At 46.4% G+C, this 27,687-nt stretch overlaps 2 protein-coding genes across 3 annotated transcripts; one reads left to right on the plus strand and one right to left on the minus strand.

The window, feature by feature from the left end:
* Positions 1 to 2,272: 2,272 nt before the first annotated feature.
* LOC130402384 (cytosolic phospholipase A2 gamma-like) lies at positions 2,273 to 12,610 on the minus strand. The gene is made up of 13 exons (XM_056606532.1): positions 12,551 to 12,610; positions 11,392 to 11,534; positions 10,395 to 10,581; positions 9,053 to 9,158; positions 8,269 to 8,408; positions 8,071 to 8,116; positions 7,761 to 7,826; positions 6,717 to 6,899; positions 5,687 to 5,770; positions 5,185 to 5,339; positions 4,236 to 4,475; positions 3,482 to 3,756; positions 2,273 to 2,927 (listed from the first exon to the last, which is right to left on the minus strand). Exons 1-13 carry the CDS (start codon positions 12,608 to 12,610, stop codon positions 2,921 to 2,923), a joined length of 1,692 nt encoding a protein of 563 aa, XP_056462507.1. The 3' UTR covers positions 2,273 to 2,920.
* An 830-nt stretch (positions 12,611 to 13,440) lies between these two features.
* On the plus strand, positions 13,441 to 26,113 carry LOC130398171 (cytosolic phospholipase A2 zeta-like). 2 transcript variants are annotated; one of them, XM_056604899.1, is made up of 14 exons: positions 13,441 to 13,718; positions 14,371 to 14,484; positions 15,079 to 15,221; positions 17,426 to 17,627; positions 18,334 to 18,439; positions 18,711 to 18,851; positions 19,306 to 19,383; positions 20,027 to 20,152; positions 20,289 to 20,429; positions 23,656 to 23,739; positions 23,938 to 24,089; positions 24,504 to 24,675; positions 25,136 to 25,304; positions 25,593 to 26,113. In XM_056604899.1, exons 1-14 carry the CDS (start codon positions 13,599 to 13,601, stop codon positions 25,615 to 25,617), a joined length of 1,773 nt encoding a protein of 590 aa, XP_056460874.1. In that variant the 5' UTR covers positions 13,441 to 13,598; the 3' UTR covers positions 25,618 to 26,113. The 2 variants fall into 2 exon arrangements, with proteins under 2 accessions (XP_056460874.1, XP_056460875.1); XM_056604900.1 differs by having other exon boundaries at positions 13,451 to 13,718; positions 14,374 to 14,484; positions 25,593 to 26,112.
* The last annotated feature ends 1,574 nt before the right edge of the window (positions 26,114 to 27,687 follow it).

Genomic DNA, 27,687 nt, shown 5'->3' on the forward strand with positions numbered 1-27,687 from the left:
AACCAGTGGGTCAGTGGGTGGGATCGGTCGTCAAGATGGCGGCGCAAAACTACAGTGACGTCACGTGAACCAAACAAATCTCCACGGTGGGTCTCCCAATATGTCCATGCTCCCGACCCTATGTTTCGCACCCAGTGCCTGTAGCACTTGGGAAATCTTTGTGTTTTCCACCCTGGCCTCAAAACGTACCAGTGAGGATAAGTCGTCTATCCTATCTCCCAGAACACACACTCTATCGACTGCATCTGTGTCTTCAACACGATTGTTCTCCACATCATCAGCCAAACTTCGGAGCGTATCAATAATCTCCTCCATTGGTGACCATGGACCTGACACATGAGAACGTTTTTTAGGGGTCCAAGCCAACAGGTTGGAACCCTATTGTATTTGTAGTGTTTTTATACTTCTTTCGTTAGAAGTGGTACCTCAGCCCAAACCGTAAATGGTGCACACACGTCAATTGCATGACTAGATCCAGGTCCGTGAGGTGACCGCAGACGACCAAATCCAGACATGCCGGTCACTAGGTGGCGCCAGGGACGTCGTTAGGCCTATTTTGGGGGCCCCCCCCAAGATGTTCAAAAGCCCCAGGAAATCGTAACATGCCTACACTTAACATAATAAGCCAGAGTATGAGTTGAAATAAATACTAATACAATTAGAAGTTGTCTTTTGGATTAAAATAGTTTCCGAGAGCGCTGGCGGGAGGGGCTAGGGCTGAGGGGTCATTTAAGTAAGAGTAAGAGAAAACAGGCCCTGATAGATGCTCTGCTGTACTCTCTACTGTAATATGAATTAAAGAACCCCTTTAAAGATGTGATGAAAAATTTTCGCATGCATTTCGGGCACTGCTAGGGGCTAAGCCCCCCCAGCCTCTAAATCCTAGTGACGTCCCTGGTGGTAGCGCTGCATTGCGGTCCGACACGAACTGTAAATCCGGTGAAGCTCTTCTATTAATTCAAACAGATCTCTCCTACAGAATCAAAACCTCTCAATCAGGTCCTCGTCATTATAAATGTCCAATGGATTGCTTCTGTCCTTAATTACTCTTTCCCGCCTAAATGCCCGCTCGTTGTACAGCCTATGTATTATACGTGCCATGGTAGAGCTGGATGGATTGAATGTAATTGCTTTTGAAACGGCAGAAATTTCAACGGCGTAGGATTTACGCCTTGGTCTTAGTGAAAAGAACGCTAAGCCCAGTTAGTGCAACCGGCGTAACGGTTAGGTGACGTCGGACTTAGAACGGCAAGTTACGACCAGGCGTAGTTAAGACCAGGCTTACGCCCAGTTGGTGCAACCGGCCCCGGGTTACCAGCCAACCTGCTCTACCTCCTGAGCTACTGCTGCCCCAGGAGACGGCTACAAAGATGTCGGAAGAGAACGAATGAGAAGGCCTGGTCGTAATCACAATAAAATGTGACTCTGAATTTGAAACAGCACATTGTAATTTCTGCATCTATTATCAAAGTAGTTATTAGTAATACAGTGAAAATAAGTACAAATGTGATATTTGGTTGCCATGTTGATTAACGGTGTGTGCCCCTAACATGTTCAGTTAGAGGCCACAGTGCTCCTAGTGAAAAAAATTAGTCTGGAGCCCTGTAAATAATGAAAGTGCAAAAACACAGGAAGAACTATTCACAAAATCGAAAAAGATCGTGGGCAGAGAAGCGGCCAACAAACAACGCCAGCGTCCTCTCTGGTAGCCTCTGGTGCTAGCGACGTCTTAAATAACAATTCAGTTGCTCTCCCATGTCTAACAAATATAAAACTATCACCAAAGTAATGCATGTGTTTGTATTCATATTTTGTGAATGTACGGAGCCCAACGGTTTGAGGAGATCGTGTTTGAATACATTTTGAATATTGAATGTATTGTACATCAACATGCTAAATAAACGTTTGTTTTATCTATACAATTTGTGTTGTAATGTTCTGCATTGATTTGGTATGGTACCAGTCACTGTTCAACTCGCCTGCTGTCTCATGCTCAGCTGTGTTCACTCACAGCTACTCGCACATTAACTAAACGTTTGGTGTTTCATATCAGCTCATCAAATTACAATCAAACCCAAGTGTATATTTATTTAAATATTTTTACTCATGTTTATTCATCATTGCTGTTGTGTGCATGTCCCTTGCTGTAAACTCATCGTCATTGTAAATGAGGGGAACCTCAACGCAATTAAAGGTTTGAAACATGCTATACTTAATCGTTAACGTGTTATTCGATGAAGTAGTAAACTATTAACACTGAACATGGAATGCGTTTATTAATTTGACCTGCATGATAACACTTCTAAAGTAAATACAAGTTTTCACAGTTCAGGCGCTTACATGGGGGTACTTGAAGGCAGCCTTCTACCCCCACCCATATGATCGATGGGGGTAGAACTATGCACTCTTGTCACTTTGGTTTGTTACGCTCTGATAGAAGTGGACTGATACTCTGGGAAATTTGGCCAGTGTGGGTGGGAGATATTTAGTAGCTTGTACCATTGTGTAAACCACGGTGATGATTTTCTTTGAATACCAACAAATCATGGCCATCGTGTTTGAGTAGGAAAGCAATCCTGCTCATCCAGTATCAAAAGGTACTGAGCTTTGAGAGGGATGACCCAACCTAGAACCCGAAGACATCAAATCAATGAAATTGCTCGCTTTCTCTCTCGCAGACATGGAAAGATGCACACAACCTTTCTTTCCATTTTATTTGCATAAGATACAGCAGAAAATAAGGGTTGCACATCAAGAGCAATAACACTGCTTTGGTAATAAGTGTGACATACATTTTGTGGGTCCGTTTACGAGCTAGACGAGTGATTCTAGCATTGCAGCGTTCTGAGGGAAACTTTACTGAGGATGGCTGCACTTTGTAAATCATCCGCTTTACTCTGTCCTGGACATCAACTTTGAGCTATGATCTGTGATAATGAAGAAAGAAAGATGTCAAAACACTGGAAGGATTCATCATTCAAGTCATCGTCATCCCCCATTATATACATCATGCAACCTCCCCCCTCCCTCCAAGGTTCACGTGACTTTGTACAAACTCATGCAAATCCTTTGGAGCCAGCTGAGTGTGACGTAACACTGATCTTTAATGTTTTCGGTCAAATTGATTCTGCTCTCGGTTCTTTCTTATGTGAAATCGACAAAACAATACTGTTGTTCCCTGCGTGCATCATCCCTACTTTTCTAACCTCCAAACGTACAACATGTTTCCCTGCTTTTTCCCTTGTGTAGTTTTTACAAGGAGTTAAATTGTCACTGCGATGGGCACAGCTTTGAAACTTTGCAACAGAAGAACTGGGACTCTTAATCCTTGCTCCAATTGGCCCAGTGAAGCGTGTCAATGGACATATCCTGATCCAAAGAAAAAGGGTTTGCAATGGAAGTAAACTGCCACAGCAGTCGGAAGACTTTGCCTTCTTAACAAGAACCAGTCAGACCCCCACACAAGCACACGCCCTTTTACCTGCGTTTCTGCTTGCGAACAGCAGCACTGTGCATCTCGAGCATCAGTTTGTTTTTGTTGTTCTTCATGTTGTCCATGGCTATCTTCAACAGGCCAGCTATCTTCTTCTGGTTGTACGGCATCTGGACTGTAGTGTACTCCGCCATCTTGGACTTCACCTCGGCTGCGTCTGAGTCCCAACGAAACGATTTCCCGTTAAAAATGTACGTGTGGACCTCCATATCAAGGGTACATCCATAAAGAGGCAAAAGGAAAAACCACTGTTGCTGACCCAATTAATGTATTTTACCCATTATATGGGTAAACCTAGTTCAATTGGAATACACATGTACATAGATATTGTATACAAATATTGATAATTTAAAATAGTTATTTATGATTTTTGTACATAGGTACATCTAGGTGGAGCTGTACTTGTGATGTCACTAAAACAGGAAAAGGCAGATTTTCAAAATGCTGGTAATGGCTGATCACACTCGCACTTGGTGGCATTATAGCACTCCTTCTACATGGATACAGGATAATTAAACCTCAACAAAACTTGTATTTCCTTTCATTCTGAGGACAAATCTCAAACATTTTTTATAAGAGAAGCCCCCCATTCTCCTTAACCGGATTACACAACATGTGTAATCCTTATAAAGACTGGGACCAGAAGATAATTACTCTCTCTCCATTGAAACCCATTCGTGTTTTCCGATCTCATAGGTCCCATGGGCTCTCCCGGAAGGGGCGTGACTTCGCCGCTCTATCGTTCTCCTTCGACGACCACAAGAATCGTGACTTGAAAGCCGAGGTACACGGGGGCATCCCGACTTATACCTCTGCAGTTCCTTTGGTTGAAGAGAGGCATGTAAACGATGGTGGGCGCGGAACGACCTCCCGGGAACACGTAGAAGTCCCTGGGCCAGTCCACGTCCTCCAGGACCGTGTCGTCTATCACTGGGAACGGCTTCCCCACCTCGACTGCATAATCCCTGGCCAGGGTCAGGCTCTGGGCTCGATGACGGTAAGCGAGTCAAAGTCACATAGTTGCAACGTTTTAATCGAACTTGTATCACCGTACAATAACAGGGACTACTAGCCTACTAGAAAATAAAATGCTTTGTTTTTTGCACTCCTGTATTGAACTTCAGTTATTAAAACGTCTGTCCCCATGACACGCACACACACACACACACACACACACACACACACACACACACACACACACACACACACACACACACACACACACACACACACACACACACACACACACACACACACACACACACACACACACACACATTTTAACATGCAATATCCCATCACTACCGAGCTACCTGGAGGGGAACTATTTTCCAATAACTTTGGGTCTAATTGGCACTAAGACAGACTAAGATCCTTTCCATGATGTTCGAATATGATCTGTACCCGTCAGTGGCAAAAACAAGCACCTTTAGAGGAGGTAAATGGACAGGGTGCCAAAGGGTTCCCTCGCAGCACTTTTCCACCTATTACGGCTGCAACGTTTACGCTCAGTACTGGACCGCTTTCCAAAATTCTTGTGCGCATTCTAGTCCCTTAAACCCTAAATGATTGTGAAGTAGGGTCAAGGTTAACAAATCCCAACGTTTTTGTTTATAGTTATACAGAGCACAGTGGAAGATTTTCCTCGGGATCAATAAAAAGGCTATGAATACACACACACACACACACACCTTCAGGCTCTGCCCCAGGGAGAAGTCCAGGGAGATGATGAGGTCCACGTCCCTCCTGGGCCCGAGGAACGGAGGGTATGGGGAGTTCAGGAACAGACCAGCGTCAACCAGCTGGAGGTTCTCCGTCGACCTCAGACACTCTGGAATGAACTCGTCTACAATGACCAACAAAACACTCGTTTTAAATATATTTGGAAAATATATTTTTCTTTGGAGGAAATAGCTCCAGTCTAAAGTTACATGGTGCAGGTTTTACGTTATTGACGGTGCTTTGGGGTTTGAGTTCATGATTCATGTCAGATTTGATGATATTAAAAGGTTGCTGGAAGTCAAATACAAGCATATTGAATTGTGATCCGTGTACCGTGGTACTAGGCCTATATATTTGCTAATAAACAGTTAACGCACAGTACTTCTGTACGGAACTGTGCAATCTCCTGTTGTTATTTTACATTATTGATTTATGATTGTGTATTTATACTATTTACATAATTTATCTCACCTGGGCTGTGATAGATGAAGTTGGCTGTGGTTCCCCATTTCCATTCGGTGATCAAGGGTAAGAGTTTCAAGACCACCCACGAGACTGAGAAATTGGCACCACACATGTCAGAGTTTCAATAGCAAAACTTGCTATTTGGTACATTCATTATCTATACATGTTGTGGTATTCCTTGCGCTCTGTATCATCTACTGCTTGGGTGAAGCGGAGGGAGGAGGGGCTCACAACGCGAGCGGGTTTTTGGGGACATGCTGACTTTATCTCAGCTTTCATTTGACACAGCGCGACACTGCCCTCTAGAGACTCAGCAGTGTAACACATTTGCCAAGATTTGCCAAGATTCTACTGTTCGCTAGGTGGTAATTGTTTATGCAATACTATTATCAGGTTTGGCTGAAGGATGCGTTTTCAAAGTAGAAAAAGTTCAATGCATGTGTGTTACTGGGAAAGCAACGCACTTAAGAACAAATGTGTGTGTGTGTGTGTGTGTGTGTGTGTGTGTGTGTGTGTGCGTGTGTGTGTGTGTGTGTGTGTATAGATAGCTCCCATAACTGGTATAATTCAGCATAAGACTGTTAAATTGTGTTGAGTGTTGGTTGCAGGTTTTGAGTGTTGAAGAGAGATCAAACACACAGGTGTTTAATGTCTGGCCAGTTGGTGAGTGACAGTAACCACTGAGCCCGGCACATGAACAAGCAGAGAGCTGGGTTCTTAAGGGGGACCAATCATACCACCAGGTGTGAGTGTGATTAGCCGTTACAAGCCGTTTTCAAAATGTGCAGCATTGTGACATCACAGGTGGGCGTGTCCACCTGGATGTTTGGACGGATAGATGAGCAACATTTGGACACGCCCACCTGTGACGTCACAACGCTGCGCATTTTCAAACCTGCTTGTAACGGCTAATCACGCTCACACCTGGTGGTGTGATGTGTCCCCTTTAAGAGTCGAACCCACTAATAGTGTTTGTCGTGAAAGGTAATGGCTGTGATGCCGTGAAGCTCTGTGGGTGGGAGCACACACCACCTACCCACGTCCTTGACCGGGCCGTCGGGCAGAGCGAGGAGCCCCTCCCTCACCGGGCCGTCGGGCAGAGCGAGGAGCCCCTCCCTCACCGGCTTCAGGACCTTCTCCATCCATGCGTCGCCCTTCGTCTTCCTCTCCTGGCTGTCCACGCCTCCCTCGGACGGGGAAGAGTGGATATCAAGAATATCTGAGGATGAAGAGGGATGTTCTCTAAAGGTGACGCGTTATGCAACCAGGTGGGATCAGCCGGTTTCAGATCTGTTCTGAAAGCGGTCCACTGGGTAGGCTGGTCGACCGATCTACCCGGCACACATCTAGGTGGACACGCCCACTACTGATGTCAGAAGAGGCCGATTTTCAAAGCTGCTTGTAACGGCTAGTCCACCTCACACCTGGTGGTATGATATGTCACCTTTAATCCCGTTATGACTTGTGATATAGTGATACTGGGTTAAAGGTTTAACATGAATCCATAATCCACATCCTCGTCCCCACCACCACCACCACCAACCCCAGTACCACCCTGAGAGTCTGCTCACCTTGCAGAGTTGCCCTCAGCTGCCCCAGCACCTCCTTAAGCTCGGCCAGCAGCCGCTATTAATCCTTCAGCCCTAATCGGCTGCATTGTGTTTGGTCTTCAGCTGGACCGCACACGCCTCTCCGACGAGGCCGAGAGACAAACCACCAACCCGTATCCGGGTTTACAGCCGCACACATCCACACACACATTCACACGCAGGTTTTTTGTGCACTCTTTAAAAGAGAGTCTTTAAAAGAGAGTTCCCCACTTCAAATATCCCTCCCACACCGCTGGATATCTGGAGTTGGTCACAATTTCCTTGTCTGGGATCAACAAAATACTTCCTTACCTCTCTAAAATATATATCAAATTCATCGTATGGTTACCGTCGTTCCAGAGAAAGATATCCAACAGGTTGTTTTCATTTTGGAAAGCAATTCCCATGGAAAGTACACACACCGAACAGATTAAAAATAGAATATATCAAAACAGATTGTTGCAAAACTTTTCGTGTGTTGTGCGTTTTACTTTTCAGCCAATCCGGCAAATGCGCCAGCATCTTCTGTTCATCTGCCATTGCACTGCCTATTATACCTGCATTCAGAGACAGACAGACAGACAGACAGACAGACAGACAGACAGACAGACAGACAGACAGACAGACAGACAGACAGACAGACAGACAGACAGACAGACAGACAGACAGACAGACAGACAGACAGACAGACAGACAGACAGACAGACAGACAGACAGACAATTAATGAATAGCAAGAATTGTGTCATTGACTTGTAATCATTTGGGTGCATCGAGCTCCAGCCTTGGTCCAATGCACATACCTTGCAGGGTGACCATGTCCATCCCGGACACCTCCACCTCCATAACCTGGCATCACCTCCTCCACCCCCCATAACCTCCATCACCTCCTCCTCCACCTCCACCCCCATAACCTCCATCACCTCCTCCACCCCCATAACCTCCATCACCTCCTCCTCCACCTCCACCTCCATCACCTCCTCCTCCTCCACCTCCATCACCTCCTCCTTCCCCCCCTTCACGCCCTTCTCCCCCTCAGACGCCCCTCTGTCTGAGGGTCTTTGGCCCAGCTGGGAGGTGGGGGTGAAGTGATTCAGCTCTGTGAAGCCCGACTCATGAGGAGTCAACTCAAACCATTTGCCTGAGAGAGAGAGAGAGGGAGGGAGGGAGAGGGAGAGAGAGAGAGAGAGGGAGGGAGGGGGAGGAGAGAGAGGAGAGAGGGAGAGAGGAGAGAGAGAGAGAGAGAGAGAGGGAGGGAGAGAGAGGGAGGGAGGGGAGAGGAGAGAGAGAGAGGAGAGGAGAGGGAGGGAGGGAGGAGAGGGAGGGAGAGGGAGGGAGGGGGAGAGAGGAGAGAGAGAGAGAGGAGGGGAGGAGAGGAGAGAGAGAGAGAGAGAGAGGGAGAGGGAGGAGAGAGAAGAGAGGGAGAGAGAGTGAGGAGGGAGGGGGAGAGAGAGAGGGAGAGAGAGGGAGAGAGAGAGGAGGAGAGAGAGGGAGGAGGAGAGGAGAGAGAGAGGGAGGGGAGAGAGAGAGAAGGAGGGAGGGGGGAGGGAGAGGGAGAGAGAGAGAGAGAGAGAGAGAGAGGGAGAGGGACAGAGAGAGGGACAGAGAGAGGGAGGGAGAGGGAGGGGGAGAGAGAGGTTTGCGGGATGAAATCATTGCAGTTGTTTTGTCACAACACAAGCTTAAAGACATCCCTAAAAATCCCTATTGCAGTACTACACACTACTCAAGATTACACATACACCCTGCGTGTGAATATGTTTGCGTGGGTGTGTGCGTCTGTACCTTTTGTCTGGCCGTCCAAGTAGCAGTTTTGTTCCAGCGCACTGTAGACCGGATAGGGGTTGGTGGTTTGTCTCTTGGCCTCGTCGGAGAGGCGCGTGCGGTCCAGCTGAAGACCGAACACAATGCAGCCGATTAGGGCTGAACGATGAATAGAATCAAACCGACGTCGCGATGTAATAGAACGGCATTTGCAAGTCGCAAAGGATGCGATTAATATCTTATTTTCTCAGGGGATTTTTTACTGTTACTGGCTGGACATCAGTAAGATTCGTATTTTTTATCTTTTACATTTCAATAGTTAAATAAAGATGTTACATCAATTCATGCATCAATTTCAATTTCATAAAAAAAAGGAAAGAGCGGTTTATGTTGACTGCTTCCAATGCTGTGTGCTATACTATAGAATGACTTGTTGCTTGTTTAGTGTCCATTCGATTATTTCCCCAAGTCGTTCAGCCCCACATCACAGCTAGGGCTCCACCCCCCAGCCTGGAGCCCGAGGAGAGGAGCAGGCTCCCTTCACCTGCTTCATGATGCTGGAGGAGAGGAGGGACCCCCAGAGGAGAGGGGGGACCCCCAGAGGAGAGGAGGGACCCCCAGAGGAGAGGGGGGACCCCCAGAGGAGAGGGGGGACCCCAGAGGAGAGGGTCGTCTCCCTTCACCTGCTTCATGATGCTGGAGGAGAGGAGGGACCCCCAGAGGAGAGGGGGGACCCCCAGAGGAGAGGGGGACCCCCAGAGGAGAGGAGGGACCCCCAGAGGAGAGGGGGGACCCCCAGAGGAGAGGGGGCCGTCTCCCTTCACCTGCTTCATGATGCTGGAGGAGAGGAGGGACCCCCAGAGGAGAGGGGGGACCCCCAGAGGAGAGGGGACCCCCAGAGGAGAGGAGGGACCCCCAGAGGAGAGGGGGGACCCCCAGAGGAGAGGAGGGACCCCCAGAGGAGAGGGGGTCGTCTCCCTTCACCTGCTTCATGACGCTGGAGGAGAGGAGGGACCCCCAGAGGAGAGAGGGACCCCCAGAGGAGAGGAGGGACCCCCAGAGGAGAGGAGGGACCCCCAGAGGAGAGGGGGGACCCCCAGAGGAGAGAGGGTCGTCTCCCTTCACCTGCTTCATGATGCTGGAGGAGAGGAGGGACCCCCAGAGGAGAGGAGGGACCCCCAGAGGAGAGGAGGGACCCCCAGAGGAGAGGGGGCCGTCTCCCTTCACCTGCTGCATGATGCTGGAGGAGAGGAGGGACCCCCAGAGGAGAGGAGGGACCCCCAGAGGAGAGGAGGGACCCCCAGAGGAGAAGAGGGACCCCCAGAGGAGAGGAGGGACCCCTAGAGGAGAGGAGGCCCTTCACCTGCTTCATGACGCTGGAGGAGAGGAGGGACCCCCAGAGGTCGGAGAGGGAGAAGTCCTCCTGCTCCGCCCGGACCCTCAGCCAGGCCATGATGTCGTCCACCCCCGGGCCGGGCTGGGTCAGCCTGGCCAGAGCTGCGGCCGTGTTGGTGCTCCACTGGGGGTCGGTGTAGAGGGACGCCATGGCCCTGACGGAGGATACAGGACCGTTGGTTTCTGACAGTGTGTGTCCGGGTCACGTTTAGCTACCGCCCGGGGGGGCCGTGAGGCTGCTATCTTCTGTGATACAATTATGTACGCACGGAAGGACAGACAGAGACACACACACACACAGTCAGACAAACACACACACACACACACGCACACACACACACACACGCACAGACAGACAGACACACAGTCAGACAAACACACGCACACACGCACACACACACAGACAGACAGACAGACGGACGGACGGACGGACGGACGGACGGACGGACGGACGGACGGACGGACGGACGGACGGACGGACGGACAGACAGACAGACAGAGACAAACACACACACAGTCAGACAAACACACACACACCCACACACAGACAGACAGACAGACAGAAACACACACACACACAGACAGACAGACAGACAGACAGACAGACAGACAGACAGACAGACAGACAGAGACAAACACACACACAGTCAGACAAACACACACACACACACACAACAGACAGACAGACAGACAGACAGAAACACACACACACACACACACACAGACAGACAGACAGACAGACAGACAGACAGACAGACAGACAGACAGACAGACACACAGACAGACACACACACACAGAAAAGCACACAAACACAGACAGACACACACACAGAGACACATAGAGACACACACAGAATCACTCACACAGACACACACAGAATCACACACGCACACACACACACACACACACACACACACACACACACTCCTAATGTATGTCCAGGCTGATGCTCGGTGGTCCTCACCAGCCAGACCCAGACACTCCTCCCATGTAGAGCAGGGTGTCCAGCAGGTCGTCCTGCCCCATCTGCTGGAGAGACCCCAGGAGAGCCACAGCCGCCCTCTGCCCCCCCCCAGAGCCCAGCAGGGCGATGTGGGGCACCGAGTCCTGGAGGGGGGAGGCGACGTGCACACAAGACCAAGAGCAGCACACACAGACGGTACGAAAGAGGGAACGGAGGATTCATACGGCAGAGAGAAAGTGAGGAAGAAAAATAAGGAGACTTTAAGGGAAACTTCAGCCATTTCCATTAAGCTTTGTATCGTTAGTAACCCACTCATATTTTTGAATGGTCGTGCATCATTCCCTTATTTTCGATCTCCAACACTTCCTGTTTAAGATGACGCAATATGAAGATTTTTGCGTAGAAGTAAATAGGAAGTGTAAGAGGGGGGGATTCTCGTAAGACTACAAGCACCCCTCTAGGGGGTGGGACCCACTGACGCTAAAGACCTATTAGAGCAGTCGTCCTCTTCAGGCCCTAATGTTATTTGTAGGCAATAGAGCGAAATCCACCCTTTTCTTCAGAGCAAGATCAGCTTCAAAATAATGTTTCTATATTTTTTTTAACAAACGCCATACATTGATCATTGCTATTTGTAGTGAAAAGCATACAGAAAATCAAAATATTAAAACATTCCATTAATTATAACTCTAAAAGCAGCAATTAAAACATTGGTTTGACTCTAGGAGGGCCGTCGTCATAGAAACGCTAATTCGGAACGCGAACGGCTCACCTGTGGGTGAGAGCCTGTGGCGCCCCCTGCCTCAACGGGGAGAAACAGCGTTTGTGTAATTAGGGTGAAAACACAAACGTAGGCTGCTGGGGGGGGAAAAAAAAAACCCCGCCAGTTCGCCACCCGTTGCAGGGCATGGTGATTCAACGTCGGGGATGGGTAGGGATCCTCGACCTAACGCCTCCGCCACAGAACTCGCCCACCATTTATACCGGACTATTATCACTCCATGAAGGAGATAAGGGTGAGGACAGCAGAGTTCAGCTTGTCAACATGGATTACCAAAAGGACAGGGAGTACGATTTTGGGAGATAGATTTCCAGAGCACAGTGCATACGCGCTTATTAATCGCATTCATGCAAGATCTATGGTGGGAAAGAAGGATACTTGCAGGCCCCTGTGTCTCAGTCGCAGCCCTGGATGGTTCCACAGGGTCAGATGTGACATCGACTGGAAACCTAAGGCCTCGGAGAAAAAAGACAGGAGAAGAAGATCAAAAAGAGAAATCATGAAGCATAGATACATTAATACAACATGCGTAACGTTGCGTGTGTTTTAGTGCTTTCTGCAGTGCTCATCACATCGGAGACGAACAATCAGTGTTTAATTGAAGCCAGGTAACAATTATGTCTAGATTCGGGTTCTCAAAGTTTTGACAGCTGAGGGCCAATTTAGGAATCCAAATTTGGACTGAGGGCCGCCAAAGGGAAATAAATTAGGCGGGAAACGCTGTCAGCATCCCAGTGGTGAAAGAAAACATTACACCGTGGACCTCTGGTAGTGAGGTCAAGTGAGATGTAAATCACGAAACTGAGGTTCGTCCTTTTCAAAGTAATGTACAGTCGGATTAAAACTAACAAATGTAACAGGATTGAATTGAAGGCTAGAGAGTCGACTTTTCTCTTTATATTTATTTACTTTTGTTGAAATAAATATTGATATAATAATAAACAATAAAAAAACATATTAAAATCAATACATATATATTTTTTACTTACATCTGTATGTCATTGCGGGCCGCCAGGAATGTTTCCGTGGGCCGCCATTGGCCCGCAGGCCGCACTTTGAGAACCAATGAATTATTGAATGTTCCTCATAGAACCCCCCCCCCAAAAAAAAAGAATCTGAGTCTGCAAATAATGCATGATTGCATAATTATTTCAGTGGGTTCACATTTGGATGAAATCCACACAGAATTAGGAAAGACAGCTGGGTTGTGACACACAAGGGGGTGGCGTGGGTTTGTTTGTTCTTGTTTGTTCTGCCAATTGTATTTGCGTGTGTTCCTTTGAACCGCACAGGTTTCTATAAAGGTATAGCAGCGCCTCCGGGCTACACAGGGACACAGGTCAGACTGCTGCAGCAGAAGACACAGCCCCAGAGAGAGCCTTCCTCCCGTTCTTACTCAGACTACCTGTTCCACGCTCTTCCCGGGATGGTGTCCTGTCGTGGGCGCGCGGCCGTGCTGGCCTGCTTCGTCTGTGTTTCACTCCGAGGTCTTTTAGCCCAGCCAGTGAACGCCACAGCGGAGCCCAGCCCAGAGACCAGTGCCAAGGTGAGAGGGATTCATAACCTGAACGCCAAAGTCTGCCATTCGCTCTCCTCTGGTGATGTTGTGCACAGGCCAAATCAGACTTAAATAATCTATTGTGTAGCTACTATGCTAATCTATTCGTATGTTCACATCTGGTAAAAATCCAACCGGAAATATGAAATACACAGATTTTGTATTTTTGTGTTTCTTTGTGAGTGTGTTTGTTCATTTGCATTTGTTCCCTCGATTCGGACTATGTCGATTTCTATGTAACAGAAATAATAACGCAGGGGCCCCAGGCTTCACTGAGAGACAGGGCAGAGTGCTGCAGCATCAGAGAGATTGTTCAATTATTAATGAAATATGTAAACAAATGAATAACCTGCATATATAGGGAGGTACCTATAGGTATGTAAAAAGGTAGCTTTTAGGAGCTTCTTTGAACACTGGGATCAACATTGCACTGTTGCCCAATGGTCAGGCTTTGTTGTGGTAGTAATTGCGTTGTGATAATTGTGTTGTGGAGTGCCGTTGTGCGCTCTTTGATGCAAGCTGTGGCAGAGCATTTTTTTTTTTTTGCATACGAGGCCGCCCGCGAAAGGACACCACGGTTTCCTGCGCCTGTAGACCAACACACACACTCACACTCTCTGTCATCCCACTGTTCTCCCAGCAGCTTGTCCGCGGGCCCAGCAAAGCTCTGAGCCCCGGCGAGGCGGAGTTCATCCGTCAGAGGAAGGAGGTGGTGCTGGCGTCCCTTGGTAGACTCAACATCAGCAGCACAGCGGTGAGTTACATAAGTGGACCACACCAACCGTTTACCCTCCATTTAATGCCATGGGCAGAGCATCCAATTCGATCCAATGTGTCACTGAAGAGAGGAAGAGGAGAGATAGACTTCTCTGCGTATTCTGTCCCCCTTCCCACCACTACCACTTCCGCTCCCTCCCGTTAACAGTGTACTGACTGTCCCCTGTTTGCGGTCACAGTGTTTACTGGCTATGTTAGCTTCTATGAACAACCCCTCCGTCCTTCCTGGCCTGGACTGACTATCCTACTGTTTACAGTATTACTGTTTACATATTTAATACTGGTTTTCTTTAGACATTATCCTTGTACTGCTATACTGTTTAAATTATTAATATGCTTGCACTAGTCCTTTTTTTGTCTATATTTAATGCAAAGCATATCTTATATATTTTACCATCTATATTATCCATGTGGATATTTTATTTTCTAAACAAGGGTTAATGAGATATAAACACATTACAGTAGATTAAGACAAAATGTATAATGCAATTTAGGCATTTTATGTATTCAATGTTTTTTTATGATTTGAGCGATTCTCCTTTTCTTCCCCCCCCCCCCCCCCCCCCTCCAGGACTCGGTGCCCCACATCGCCCTGCTGGGCTCTGGGGGGGGGCAGAGGGCGGCTGTGGCTCTCCTGGGGTCTCTCCAGCAGATGGGGCAGGACGACCTGCTGGACCCCCTGCTCTACATGGGAGGAGTGTCTGGGTCCACATGGTACCTACCTGGGACTCGGCTTAGAACTGTACTATCGTCAATATAGACTGCTGACGTTTGCCTGACGCTTGCTTGTCTATTACCATAGAGTGGCTGCTCAGCCTGAATATTTTAACATGAGGGTTAGACTTAAAGCATTGGTTCTCAAAGTGCGGCCCGCGGGCCAATGGCGGCCCGCAGAAACATTCCTGGCGGCCCGCAATGACATACAGCTGAAAGTCTTTTTTTTATTATTATATCAATATTAATTTAAACAAAAAAATATATATATAAAGAGAAAAGTCGACTCTCTCAATTAATTAAATTCTGTTACATTTGTTTGTTTGAATCCGACGGTTCATTACCTTCAAAGGAAGAACCTCAGTTTCGTGATTTAGACCTCACTTGACCTCCCTCCCAGAGGTCCACGGTGCAATGTTTTTTTCACCACTGGGATGCTGACGACGTTTCGCGCCTGATGTTTTTTTTTCCTTTGGCGGCCCTCAGTCAAAATTTGGGTTCCTAAATTGGCCCTCAGCTTTCGAAACTTTGAGATCCCCTGACTTAAAGAAATGGTCTGGCTACGTCTAATGTCTTAGTAGAAGAATCGCTATAATTCTTCCTGGATCACACTGATGGCTCCCTGGTTCCTAAGCTGATTTGCAAGCTAATTCAACCTCTTGTGAAGCTGCATCAGCAATTCAACAATTGTACTAGTTTGTCAGAGAATAATTGTAGTTTGAGGAAAACATCTGGAGTTTTATCAGGCCCATAACAAGCAGCGATCGATCGATGGACTTTAGGAATTCAGCCGTAGTGTCTCCATGCAGCAAAGAGAAAAGCATGGAGACACTACGGCTGAATTCCTAAAGTCCAGGAATTCAGCCGTAGAGGGTTAGACTTAAAGCATTGGTTCTCAAAGTGCGGCCCGCGGGCCAATGGCGGCCCGCAGAAACATTCCTGGCGGCCCGCAATGACATACAGCTGAAAGTCTTTTTTTTATTATTATATCAATATTAATTTAAACAAAAAAAAATATATATAAAGAGAAAAGTCGACTCTCTCAATTAATTAAAAAAGCACTCTGTTCCCCCCTCTGGGTCCTCTTGGGGCCTGTACCTCTACTTATGAATTTCTTTACTGCTCTATTTATAGAGCACTTTGCAAAAACAAGCTACCAAGTGCTTTACAAAGACGTGCAAAAATTCTATGTGAAAAATTTGACAGTGATTATGACAAGCGAGATAAAAGCCATTTAACGAACCGGGTAACCAGCGTAGAGATGCTATACTAGGCTTAAATTATTTTAATGTATTTTGCAAGCAGTCTTGCTGCTGCATTTTGAACAGGTTGAATATTGGAGAGGTTTTGTTGAGTGAGGGAGTTGATTGAGTTGAGTTGATTGAGACAAGAACACAGGGAGTTACAGTAGGGGGGGGGGGGGGGTCCCCTAGAATGATATCGTAAAGGACTATAAGTCGTGTCGTCTCAGGGCTATTAACCACTCTAAAACAGGACTGAAATGTAGTGAAGAGCCTGTTGACATTCATTTGAAAAATGACAGTGGCTAGATGCTTAGTAGTGCCAGACTTAAGTGCTTGCAGGGTGCAAGGAGTTTAATGGCAAAGGTCAGCAATTACAATGCAATTATGCAATTACCCCTCCTTTTCAAACACTCACCAACAGCTTGGACCTGATTAAAGAGATGTATCCACCGAAGGTTCAGTAATAAGCGGTGCAGGTTTTGTGGTGTCGCTGATTATATTCGAGGTGGGCTCTAGAATCATGTTTATATTGAGCTATATAGGTTAAAGGCAGAGATAGCTCTGTGCTCTAATTGATTAAGAGTCTTGACAGTGTGGCTGCAGTAAACAACAGAACAGATCTATGAAGTAGATGAGTGTGTGGCCGGTTATTGAGTACCACTGGGATGCCAGAATACACTGATCCTCAGTGGAGTGCCAACATGGAGCCAGTGGTGTGTGTGTGTGTGTGTGTGTGTGTGTGTGTGTGTGTGTGTGTGTGTGTGTGTGTGTGTGTGTGTGTCTGTGTTCATGTGTGTGTCTCCTAGGACCATGGCATTACTGCACACTGATCCTCAGTGGAGTGTCAACATGGAGCCAGTGTTGTGTGTGTGTGTGTGTGTGTGTGTGTGTGTGTGTGTGTGTGTGTGTGTGTGTGTGTGTGTGTGTGTTTATGTGTGTGTTCATGTGTGTGTCTCCTAGGACCATGGCGTTGCTGTACAGTGATCCACAGTGGAGTGTCAACAAGGAGCAAGTGTTTTCCAGTGTGGGGGTCCACGGAGATAAACCTTGGTGGAGCCTATTTACTGGGCCTTATTGGTGGCTAAGGGCCAAATCCAAAGATGAGGACTTCTCCCTGTCAGAGATCTGGGGTCTGCTGACCTCTTATCTCTTCATGAACCACGTAAGGTTTATCTATAGCCATGCTGATCTCATACAGAGCTCACATTCTGTTTCTCTCTGCAGGTCAGTCTAGCCTTGATGAAAGGCGCTCCTAAAACTTAAAAACGATCGATGCTAGGGGAGGGATTTTTAGTTAATGACAAAGTAAGGAGAAGGACTGATGGAAACCGTTTTAAAGAGATGAAAAGATGAAACGCAAAAGCATATTCTCCTTTTGAGAATGACCTTCTGAGAAAATCGCATAACCTCCAACCAAATTCGTCAATAGCGAATAAAGCAAAAGACTACTTTATTAACGTCATCTGTTTGGCTGGAGAGAGGCCAAGGCCATACGTACATATGTTTGGTGTGTTTTTATGATTCCAACAAGGCGGTGTAGTGGCATATTTTACGCTAAATCTAACCTGAACCATAAAATATAACTTAAGCAATTATGCTATGAGGCTAATGATGTTATGTTTAAGGAGATGCATTTATAGTGGAAAAATAACCAGTGAATTAAGATCCATTTTAAGTGTAGCAAATAGTCGGACTGCAACTATTAACATTTCTCTCCCGCATCGCAATACGGACCCCATGAATGTGTTGACACAGATAATCGTTATCCTTTTGACACGACCCTGAACTCTCATAATACAGCCTCAGGCACCAAGAACAAACTCAAACATTCATGTCTGTCCATTGAGAGTGTGTCTGGTGTCGCATAGATGGATCAACGTCTCCTGTCAGACGAGGCCAGTCGAGGCAGCACCAACCCATACCCCGTCTACAGCGCCATAGAGAAGGAGTGCTTTAATACGAACACAACAGAAGGTTGGACCACACACACACTCGCACAAACACAGGCACGCACACAGTCACACACCAACGCATAAAAGCACACATTAATACAAACTTGGATTTATAAGGAAATGGATTTTCATTTGTAACCCTCTCTCTCTCTCTCTCTCTCTCTCTCCTCTCTTCTCTCTCTCTCTCTCCTATCTCTCTCCTTCTCTCTCTCTCTCTCTCTCTCTCTCTCTCTACTCTCTCACTCTCTCCCTCTCTCTCTCTCTCTCTCTCTCTCTCTCTCTCTCTCTCTCAGCTGTGTGGTTTGAGTTTACCCCTCATGAGGCAGGCTTCCCAGAGTTGGGTCTCTTTGTTTCGACTGCCTACTTGGGCAGCGGTTTCGAGGGAGAGGAGCTCAAGGAACGAAAGCCAGAGATGGATATGGTTCAACTGCTAGGTTATTTTCCTGGTTAATATAAACATGAAAACACGTCCTTTCTGTCATGTTTGTTTTCTAATTCCACAACACTTTCCCCTGTGTCTGTGTGTGTGTGTTGTGTGTGTGTGTGGTGTGTGTGTGTGTGTGTGTTTGTGTGTGTGTGTGTGGTGCTGTGTGTGGTGTGTGTGTTGTTTGTGTTTGTGTGGTGTGTGTGTGTGTGTGTGTGTTTGGTCTGTGTGTGTGTGGTGTGTGTGTGTGTGTGTGTGTGTGTGTGTGTGTGTGTGTGTGTGTGTGTGTGTGTGTGTGTGTGTGTGTGTATGGGGGGGATGTTTGTCTGGGTGGGTATGTCTGTGTTTTTTCGTGTGTGTGTTTGTGTGTGTGTTTGTTTGTGTTTGTGTGTGTGTCTGTGTTTGTGTGTGTGTGTGTGTATGTGTGGGTGGGTGTATGCGTGCATCATATTGTTGTTCTGCAGGTATTGTGGGTTCTGCTTTTGCAAATGAGGACAGCATTGCAGAGATTGCGCCTCCTTGGATGAACATGTCAACAGCTGGTAATCCATTAAAAACCATTCATAAGGCCTTGATATGGAAGACCTCAGCAGTGTCATCCTAAAAAGACGGCATCTCATCACCGAGGAACTCTTTACTCTTTTAAGAATGGTCACCACATTGGTCACTGCTATTGACTTTGCAGAACTACTGAATGCCTTTTTAATGCCCAGGATCCAACAAGTCAAAGATGTAGGCAGGTTGGCCAATGCCTTCAAGCTGGTTTCTAGATAGTTTTTAGTTAGTAAGTGGCCCAACTACTGTTTTGTCCACTTTCCCTGTTACGTAAATAAACCAATAGGCCAAGATAGTGAGATAGAGAGTTAGTTAGTTAGTAGGTTAATTAGTTAGTTTGATTATGAGTTAGCGACCCTGGAGCGGTACTTGGGTGATCTCCGCTCTCCGTTTGCGTTGGGCGGTCCCAATGATTCTAGCTGTAAGTTGCCCTCAGGTCTTCCAGCCTACCTCTTCATCTCTTCAGATACGCCCTGGGCTCTGGCACAGAGCCATGCCTCCACACTTAGATACGATGGTGCTCATTGTGTCGTGCTCCATGTTTTGCATTCGGCTACACACGTTCAATAAGTGAGCTTCATGTCGTTTTCATCTGCAGTGTGCCCTGTGCTGTTTCTTTTGGCTTTGCAGGTACAGCCCTGAAGGCCCATCTGCGTATTCATTTCACGTTGACTATTCTGGTGGATATGCTCGATTCTGGAATCACAAATGTCACGGATTTGGCTAAAGTGGAAGACCTGCAGAAAAGGGTGTCTGGTCAGGGACTTTCATTGGTTTAATTTAAATAATAACAAATCCTGTACAATGTTGCCTCATTGGTAAATATCAACTAGAAGTAGGCGTATATGTTACTTATGAGACCCTCTTCACCCCCCCCCCCCCCCCTCCTTAGATATACTTCTCGAGGAGGTGCCTCTGCACAACTTGACCACAGAGGAGCAGGTTGAAGAGTTGCAGCGCAAGAACCTGGCGCTGTTTGGAAGCGTCCAGACCTGGGTCGCGGAATTGGACAATGGGGTATATAAAGTTGCAGGTCAGTCAGTGACTGTCTTCCTTCAGGATACACAGCCTGATACAGAACAGCACAGGCCTGCGTCATTGATACGGTCACGTGATGCGCATGCGTGTTACTGCCACTTTGTTGTAATCAGGGCCGCCAACGAATCTGTCTAGGATAGAGAATCATTCTAGGATGGAAGAAATGTCAACATGACCACAACATTGTTATCATCAGATAGGCTGACTTGAAGTAGTTTTGCACACACTTTAACCAAAGCAGCTGGATGTGTTTATTTTTTGTAGTCAGCATTGGTATAAAGAGTAGATTGGTGTATATTGATGTATTGGTGTAGAGACTTTTTGCTCCCCGGATTTGGAGTTTATTACAGTTAAATGCAGACCGTTTTATCTGCCAGGGAGTTTACAGTGTGTTCTTAACTGCTGTTGACATACCACCGCAAGCTAACTCTAAACTAGCACTGGCTAGTCTGCATGACGCTATCCAACAGCTGAAAACAACCACCCAGATGGTGTGTTTATAAATAGCAGGCGACTTTAACCAGCAGACAAGCTGAAGACTGTATGCCAACGTTTCACAAGTTTGATTGACTTTCGACCAGAGGCATATATCTTGGATCAGGTCTACTGCAACATTGCTAAAGGCTACAAAGCGTCCCCCTCTCCCCATCTGGGCCAAACCGATCACATCAGTCTGCACTTAACACCTGCATACAAACCCCTCATAGCAAGGTCCAAACCAACAGTTCGCACCGTCACTGTCTGGCCAGAAGGAGCCATGGACAGGCTACAGGACTGCTTTGAGCATACCGATTGGGACATCTTTAAGCAGGCTGCAAATGACAACAACCACATAGACCTCAACACCTACACCTCATCAGTATTGGACTACATCACCTTCTGTATGAACAGTGTCACCACACAGAAGTCATACTAACACTCCCCAACCATAAAGCCATGGATGAATGGCGCTGTAACTGGTCTGCTGAAGGCCCGGGATGCAGCTTTCCACTCAGGTGATGGCAGAGGCCTACAGAACAGCAAAGGTCCATTCTGAGGAAGGGCATCATGGAAGCAAAGCACCACTACACGAAGCGTATCGAGGAGGCATTTCAAACAGCTCAGACTCTCGACGCGTGTGGCAGGGCATCAGAACCGGGACCGGCTACAACAGCAGCAGCTCCACACACGCTCAAAGTCCATCCCTCCTGACGACCTGAACTGCTTTTTTGCCAGGTTCGACCTCACTGACAACAGTGACGAACACGCGGGCACAGCAGGAACCCTCACCACCGGTTCTGACTCTGAGCCCCCACGACGTGAGACGGACACTGCAGCACATCAACCCCAACAAAGCTACTGGACCTGATGGAGTACCAGGGCGGGTTCTGAAGCACTGTGCAGGCGGAGCTGACTGCGGGGTGCTCACAGACCTGTTTAACACCTCCCTGCTGCAGGCCTCCGTCCCCACATGTCTCAAGACAGCCACAATTATCCCTGTCCCAAAACAATCAGCCATCAGGTCCCTCAATGACTATCGGCCAGTGGCGCTGACACCAGTGGTGATGAAGTGCTTTGAACGTCTGGTACTGGGGCACTTGAAGAACAGCATCCCCCCTCCTTAGACAACCATCAATTTGCCTACAGGGCAAACAGGTCGACGGAGGAAGCAGTGTCACTAGCCCTCCACTCTACCCTGACACACCTTGACCAGCGTGACAGTTCGAGTGATCAATGTGCGGATGCTATTCATAGACTATAGCTCCGTCTACCATCCCCCCCCATAAACTTGCCACCAAGCTGGACCACCTGGGCCTCAACACACACCTAGCAGCGGGTCCTGGACGTCCTCAACCGGCCGGGGACCACAGACTGTGCGAATGGGGAGACAGGTCTCCTCTCAGCATCACCCTGAACATCGGTGCACCACAGGGTTGTGTGTTGAGCCCCTTCCTCTTCTCCCTCTACACTCTCGACTGCAAAACCACCCACGAGGCCAACACCATGTTTAAATTTGCAGACGACACCATGTGGTAGGCAGGATCTCAAGCAACAACGAGGCTGCCTACAGGACAGAGGTAGAGAATCTGGTGAGCTGGAGCCGAGAGAACAACCTGATCCTCAACGCAGCAAAAACAAAGGAGATGATCCTGGACTTCAGGAGGAAGACGAAGCCCTTCGTCCATCACCCCATCACCATCGACGGCAGACAGTGGAGGACGTGCAGAACATCAGGTACCTCGGGGTCAACATCAGCCACGACCTGACTTGGACCGTCAACACCACCGCGACGGCCAAGAAAGGACTTCAAAGGCTTTACTTCCTGAGGTGCTTGAAGAGGGCATGTCTCCCACAAAAGCTGCTGGTGAGCTTCTACAGGTCAGCCATCGAGTCAGTTCTCAAATACTGCATCACCGCATGGTACTCTGGCTGCACCACAGATGATAGGAAAGCTCTCCAGCGCATCATTAAGACGGCTGAGAGGATCACCGGCACCCAGCTCCCCAGACTGGAGGACATCTACCAGACCCGCTGTACTCGGAGGGTCATGGGCACAAACCTTGGACACTGCCTCTTCACTCTCATGCCCTCAGGAAGACGATACAGGACACTGCCCGCCCGCACTACAAGACTGCAGAACAGTTTCTATCATGGAGCTGTGACACTGCTAAACTCCACTCCCACTCTACTGCCACACTGATACTCCCCATCTCATCTCATACACACATGATTGCACTATTGCACTTCAGGACTTGGACTTTTTAAAACATATTATTTATATACGTATACGTATTGTTTAGTGTGTATGTATATATATGTATATATATGTATGTATGTGTGTGTATGTGTATGGGTGTATACATATATATATATATATATATATTTATATTTATATATTGCTGATACTGATTTATTTATTTATTTTATTTATTTTATTTATAGAACTGTGCAACAGGAGGAGGACTGCTCCAAACAAAATTTCGTTGTCTTGTACAATGACAATAAAGATTATTCTATTCTATTATTCTATTCTAGACTGTAGATGTATCACATTTAAAGGGCTTTCTAAATTCAATGCATTTTTTCTTGAACAAAGGGTTTCATTCTTTGGAGTTAGAGTTTTAAAATGTTATTGATAACCACCCCCTTTTCTAGAAAATAGGATCATGTGATCGTTACAGTACGCCATGAATTCAGTGCCAAGCGTTGAGCTAAAGTGATGAATTCATCCTGTTTTGCAGTTGCTGACTTGATGGAAAAGGTTCTCCCATTGCTGATCAAATGGCAGTGGGGAACAACAGAGAACTTCCTTTACGCGGTCAAAGGTCAGACAGCTCAACGCTTTTTAGCCAATAGATTATTATTATTATTATTTTTTGGTCATTACATATTGTTTTAAACCAATGAAGTACAAATTGATCTTGAAAGATGTGAAAGAATACTATCCAAGTAGTCGATATTAATAGAGTCGGATGTTGAAGAAATCTTAAGGAGAAAGTCTTTCTTTCCTGGTTGCCGGGCAGATTCGGAGGTCCCTGATTGTCTCCAGTCAAGGGTGTTAAACCTGATCGACGGGGGCATCGCCATCAACGTGCCGTACGAATCCTTCTTAGGGAAGAAGAGGGACGTAGACCTCCTCATAGCAGCAGAGTTCAGTGCCGGGGAAATGTTTGAGGTGAACTGCCGGCCCTATGCTCCCACACACTTTCTGCCTTCATGAAACCAATCAGTATTGCTCTGTGCCCTGAAGCAAAACACATTCAAATTCTGTTTGCCGTTTAAAACGATATGATCTAGATTAATTTCCTAGATTCCTATTGGGCGAGGAATTAAAATCAACCAAGACCAAACACAGATTTCCACAAGTGGTGATAATATGAAATCTATCGCCGATACTATCGCAGGAGATGGTGTCGTTCTGGAGTCAATCAGAAACACTGATTGCACAACTGATACTGATGCAACTGAATCACTCTTTTGTTTTGTTCTACCAAAAGGGAATACTTTTTTTTAATCTTGAAATGACTTCATACACTTGATATCATCACCAATAATAACCATGATCTCTGCACCATACCTTTGGCCCCAGACTCTGACCCTGGCCAGGGACTATGCAGCTGCAGTTGGGAAGCCCTTCCCAGTGATAGACGAGCAGGTCCTGCTAGACAAAGACTGGCCCAAGGACTTCTACGTGTTCCCGGGGGAGAATGACCAACCCACCATCGTATTCATGCCTCTTTTCAACAGGATCAACTGCAAAGGTCTAGCGGTCACTATGTCTCGTGTGGATCTTCATGGTTGCCCCATAATATCTGTTAGGTGGCTTGTTTACGCCCTGTGGCCGAAGGAAATACCAAATGTTAACATTCAAAACTTTAGATTTATATATCTTTACGCTGATCTTTGGGGTGTTTTTTCTCCAAAGAAAATCAAAGGTTGGCCCAGAAAAGGAAGGACCTACAAAATGTCATAACAATTAAAAAAAATTACTATATACACAAAATTGTAATCATAATAATAAAGTAAAGAATTACGACAATTCTGACATTCTTGACAAATTAAATAATTACAATATGGAAACTCAACAGAAAGATGATCATGGCATAGTTACAAATATAACACTGGTGGATGTTATACATGTGTCCTACTCAACGTTACGACGCGTGAGTGAAATGGTTGGTTGGGCGTGAACGCCACTGTGCACCTCTTACCTCCGCACAGATGAGGCCGAGGTCAAGGCCAGGATGGTGGAGTACAGCACCTTCCAGAGGCCCTTCAGCCCGGAGAAGGTCGCCGCCCTGCAGGAGATAGCGCGCGACAACATGAGGAACAACAAGGACGCCATCGTGAGGGAGATCCAGAACGCTGCCACGCGCAGGCAGGCCCGCAGGTACTGTGTGTGTATGTGTGCGTTTGTGTGTGTTTCTATGTGTGTGTTTGTATGCGTGTGTTTGTAAGGATGTTCGTATGTTTGTGTGGATGGTTGTGTGTGTGTGTGTATTTGAGAGTGTGTGTGTGTGTGTTTGCGTTCGTGTGCGTGTGTGTGTGTGTGCGTTCGTGCGTGTGTGTGTGTCTTTAGCCTTGGAACAAGACGAGGTCATGATTGATTTGCTCCTAGCATAAAGTGAAATAGACTCAAACTACCACACTAACAGGGTTCTTTCTATTTATTTTCCAGGAACGTGACAGACTCTGCTCTCTAAAGTATGGCTGTACGTTACCATCAACGTGGCTGACACTGTCCTCCTTCGGTTTGACACCAGAGATCTCTTTATGGCTTTGACATTATTATTAATTTGTGGAACCTTTGGACGGAAGAGTAGCTGGTGTCAGGAATCAGCCAATGGATAACCTTATAATAAAACACACACACACACACACACACATACACACGCGCACGCACACGCACAAACACACACACACTATTATGACTAATATCCTCCTTACCTTATTTTAAGGTTATCTGCCAACATTGTAGCTACCAACCATGCTTGTATGTTTAAAAACAACACATAGCGTTTCAATTCATAATGCATCATTTTTAACTTTAGCATTTGCATTAAGTATTCCCACTCCCTGCTCGGTCCGCTCAGTATTGTTCGTGGTCTTGAGGGATTCTGTTTTAGATACATTGGTACAATAAAGGTGCAGTACATATTGTACGTCATGTGTCATGATGCCTTCGTTGTGATACATACGGTGTGGCTCAACACTTCCTGTTGACTGCAGATGAAAACCACCTGGGAACCTCAACAAACTACAGGGGGGGGGGTATGTATTGGCCGTCATGGAAAAAACCATAAGGGGTAACACTGTAGTTTTTATTAGTCGTCATGAAAAAATACATAAGGGGTAACACTGTTGTTTTTTATTGGCCGTCATGAAAAAGAACGTAAGGGGTAACACTGTCGTTTTTTATTGGTCGTCATGAAAAAAAACATAAGGGGTAACACTGTTGTTCTTTATTGGCCGTCATGAAAAAAAACATAAGGGGTAACACTGTCGTTTTTTATTGGCCGTCATGAAAAAGAACATAAGGGGTAACACTGTCGTTTTTTATTGGCCGTCATGAAAAAAAACATAAGGGGTAACACTGTCGTTTTTTATTGGTCGTCATGAAAAAAAACATAAGGGGTCACACTGTCGTTTTTTATTGGTCGTCATGAAAAGAAACATAAGGGAAATAATAGAAATACACACATACATTTTAATGTCATGTATATCCTCTTCATTGATGATTGATTTTTGTGTATTGTCATCGCCTCAGTTGTGCAGTGGAGTGCACTCTGCCTAACCCACTGGAGACTGCGGCTCAATTTCTGTGGAAAACACAATACCTTTAATTTCAAACGTAATGCTATCATGTCTATTGCACTGTCATGAATTACCACAGACATATTTAAATTACAAATCTCAGTTGGAAGTGGAGAGAGCTGGGAGCTATCCCCCTGGAGACTGGGGTTCAAGTCCGGTTGATGTCCTCTGTTGGAAGACTCTAATCTCTATTTAATGCGAATTATAAAGTCAAGTATAACCATTGTGTTGGCTTTATTCTCTGCCATGATGGTGCATTGATAAGTTCGGAGGTTAACACTCTAAACAGCTCAGGTTCGGATCTCCGTAAAAACGTTGACCGGGGTGCCACTGTCGTTTATTATTGGTCAACATGGTAAAAACATGAGGGGTAACACTGTCGATATTTATCAAATAAAACATAGGGGGTAACACTGTTGTTCTTCTTTGGTCGTCATGAAAAAAACCGCAAGGGGTAACACTGTCGTTTTTTATTGGTCGTCATGAAAAAAACCATAAGGGGTAACACTGTAGTTTTTATTGGTAGTCATGAAAAAAAACATAAGGGGTAACACTGTCGTTTTTTATTGGTCGTCATGAAAAAAAACATAAGGGGTAACACTGTAGTTTTTATTGGTCGTCATGAAAAAAAACATAAGGGGTAACACTGTCGTTTTTATTGGTCGTCAAGAAAAAAAACATAAGGGGTAACACTGTCGTTTTTTATTGGTCGTCATGAAAAAAAAACATAAGGGGTAACACTGTCGTTTTTATTGGTCGTCATGAAAAAAACCATAAGGGGTAACACTGTCGTTTTTATTGGTCGTCATGAAAAAAAACATAAGGGGTAACACTGTCGTTTTTATTGGTCGTCATGAAAAAAAAACATAAGGGGTAACACTGTAGTTTTTATTGGTCGTCATGAAAAAAAACATAAGGGGTAACACTGTCGTTTTTTATTGGTCGTCAAGAAAAAAAAC

Source organism: Gadus chalcogrammus, chromosome 2 (assembly GCF_026213295.1).
Source record: "Gadus chalcogrammus isolate NIFS_2021 chromosome 2, NIFS_Gcha_1.0, whole genome shotgun sequence".
In the NCBI taxonomy this organism is placed as follows: Eukaryota; Metazoa; Chordata; class Actinopteri; order Gadiformes; family Gadidae; genus Gadus; species Gadus chalcogrammus.

Bases quoted from the DNA above. Each gene is read 5' to 3' on its own strand.
- LOC130398171 (XM_056604899.1), top strand. From the start codon at position 13,599: ATGGTGTCCTGTCGTGGGCGCGCGGCCGTGCTGGCCTGCTTCGTCTGT. The intron at 18,852-19,305 runs GTTATTTTCCTG...GTTGTTCTGCAG, and splicing joins GGATATGGTTCAACTGCTAG to GTATTGTGGGTTCTGCTTTT. The intron at 20,153-20,288 runs GTCAGGGACTTT...CCCCCTCCTTAG, and splicing joins CCTGCAGAAAAGGGTGTCTG to ATATACTTCTCGAGGAGGTG.
- LOC130402384 (XM_056606532.1), bottom strand. From the start codon at position 12,610: ATGTCACATCTGACCCTGTGGAACCATCCAGGGCTGCGACTGAGACAC. The intron at 11,535-12,550 runs GTATCCTTCTTT...TCCCCCCTCCAG, and splicing joins TGAGACACAGGGGCCTGCAA to GACTCGGTGCCCCACATCGC. The intron at 9,159-10,394 runs GTGAAGGGCCTC...TTCGGTCTTCAG, and splicing joins CCTCCAGCGTCATGAAGCAG to CTGGACCGCACGCGCCTCTC.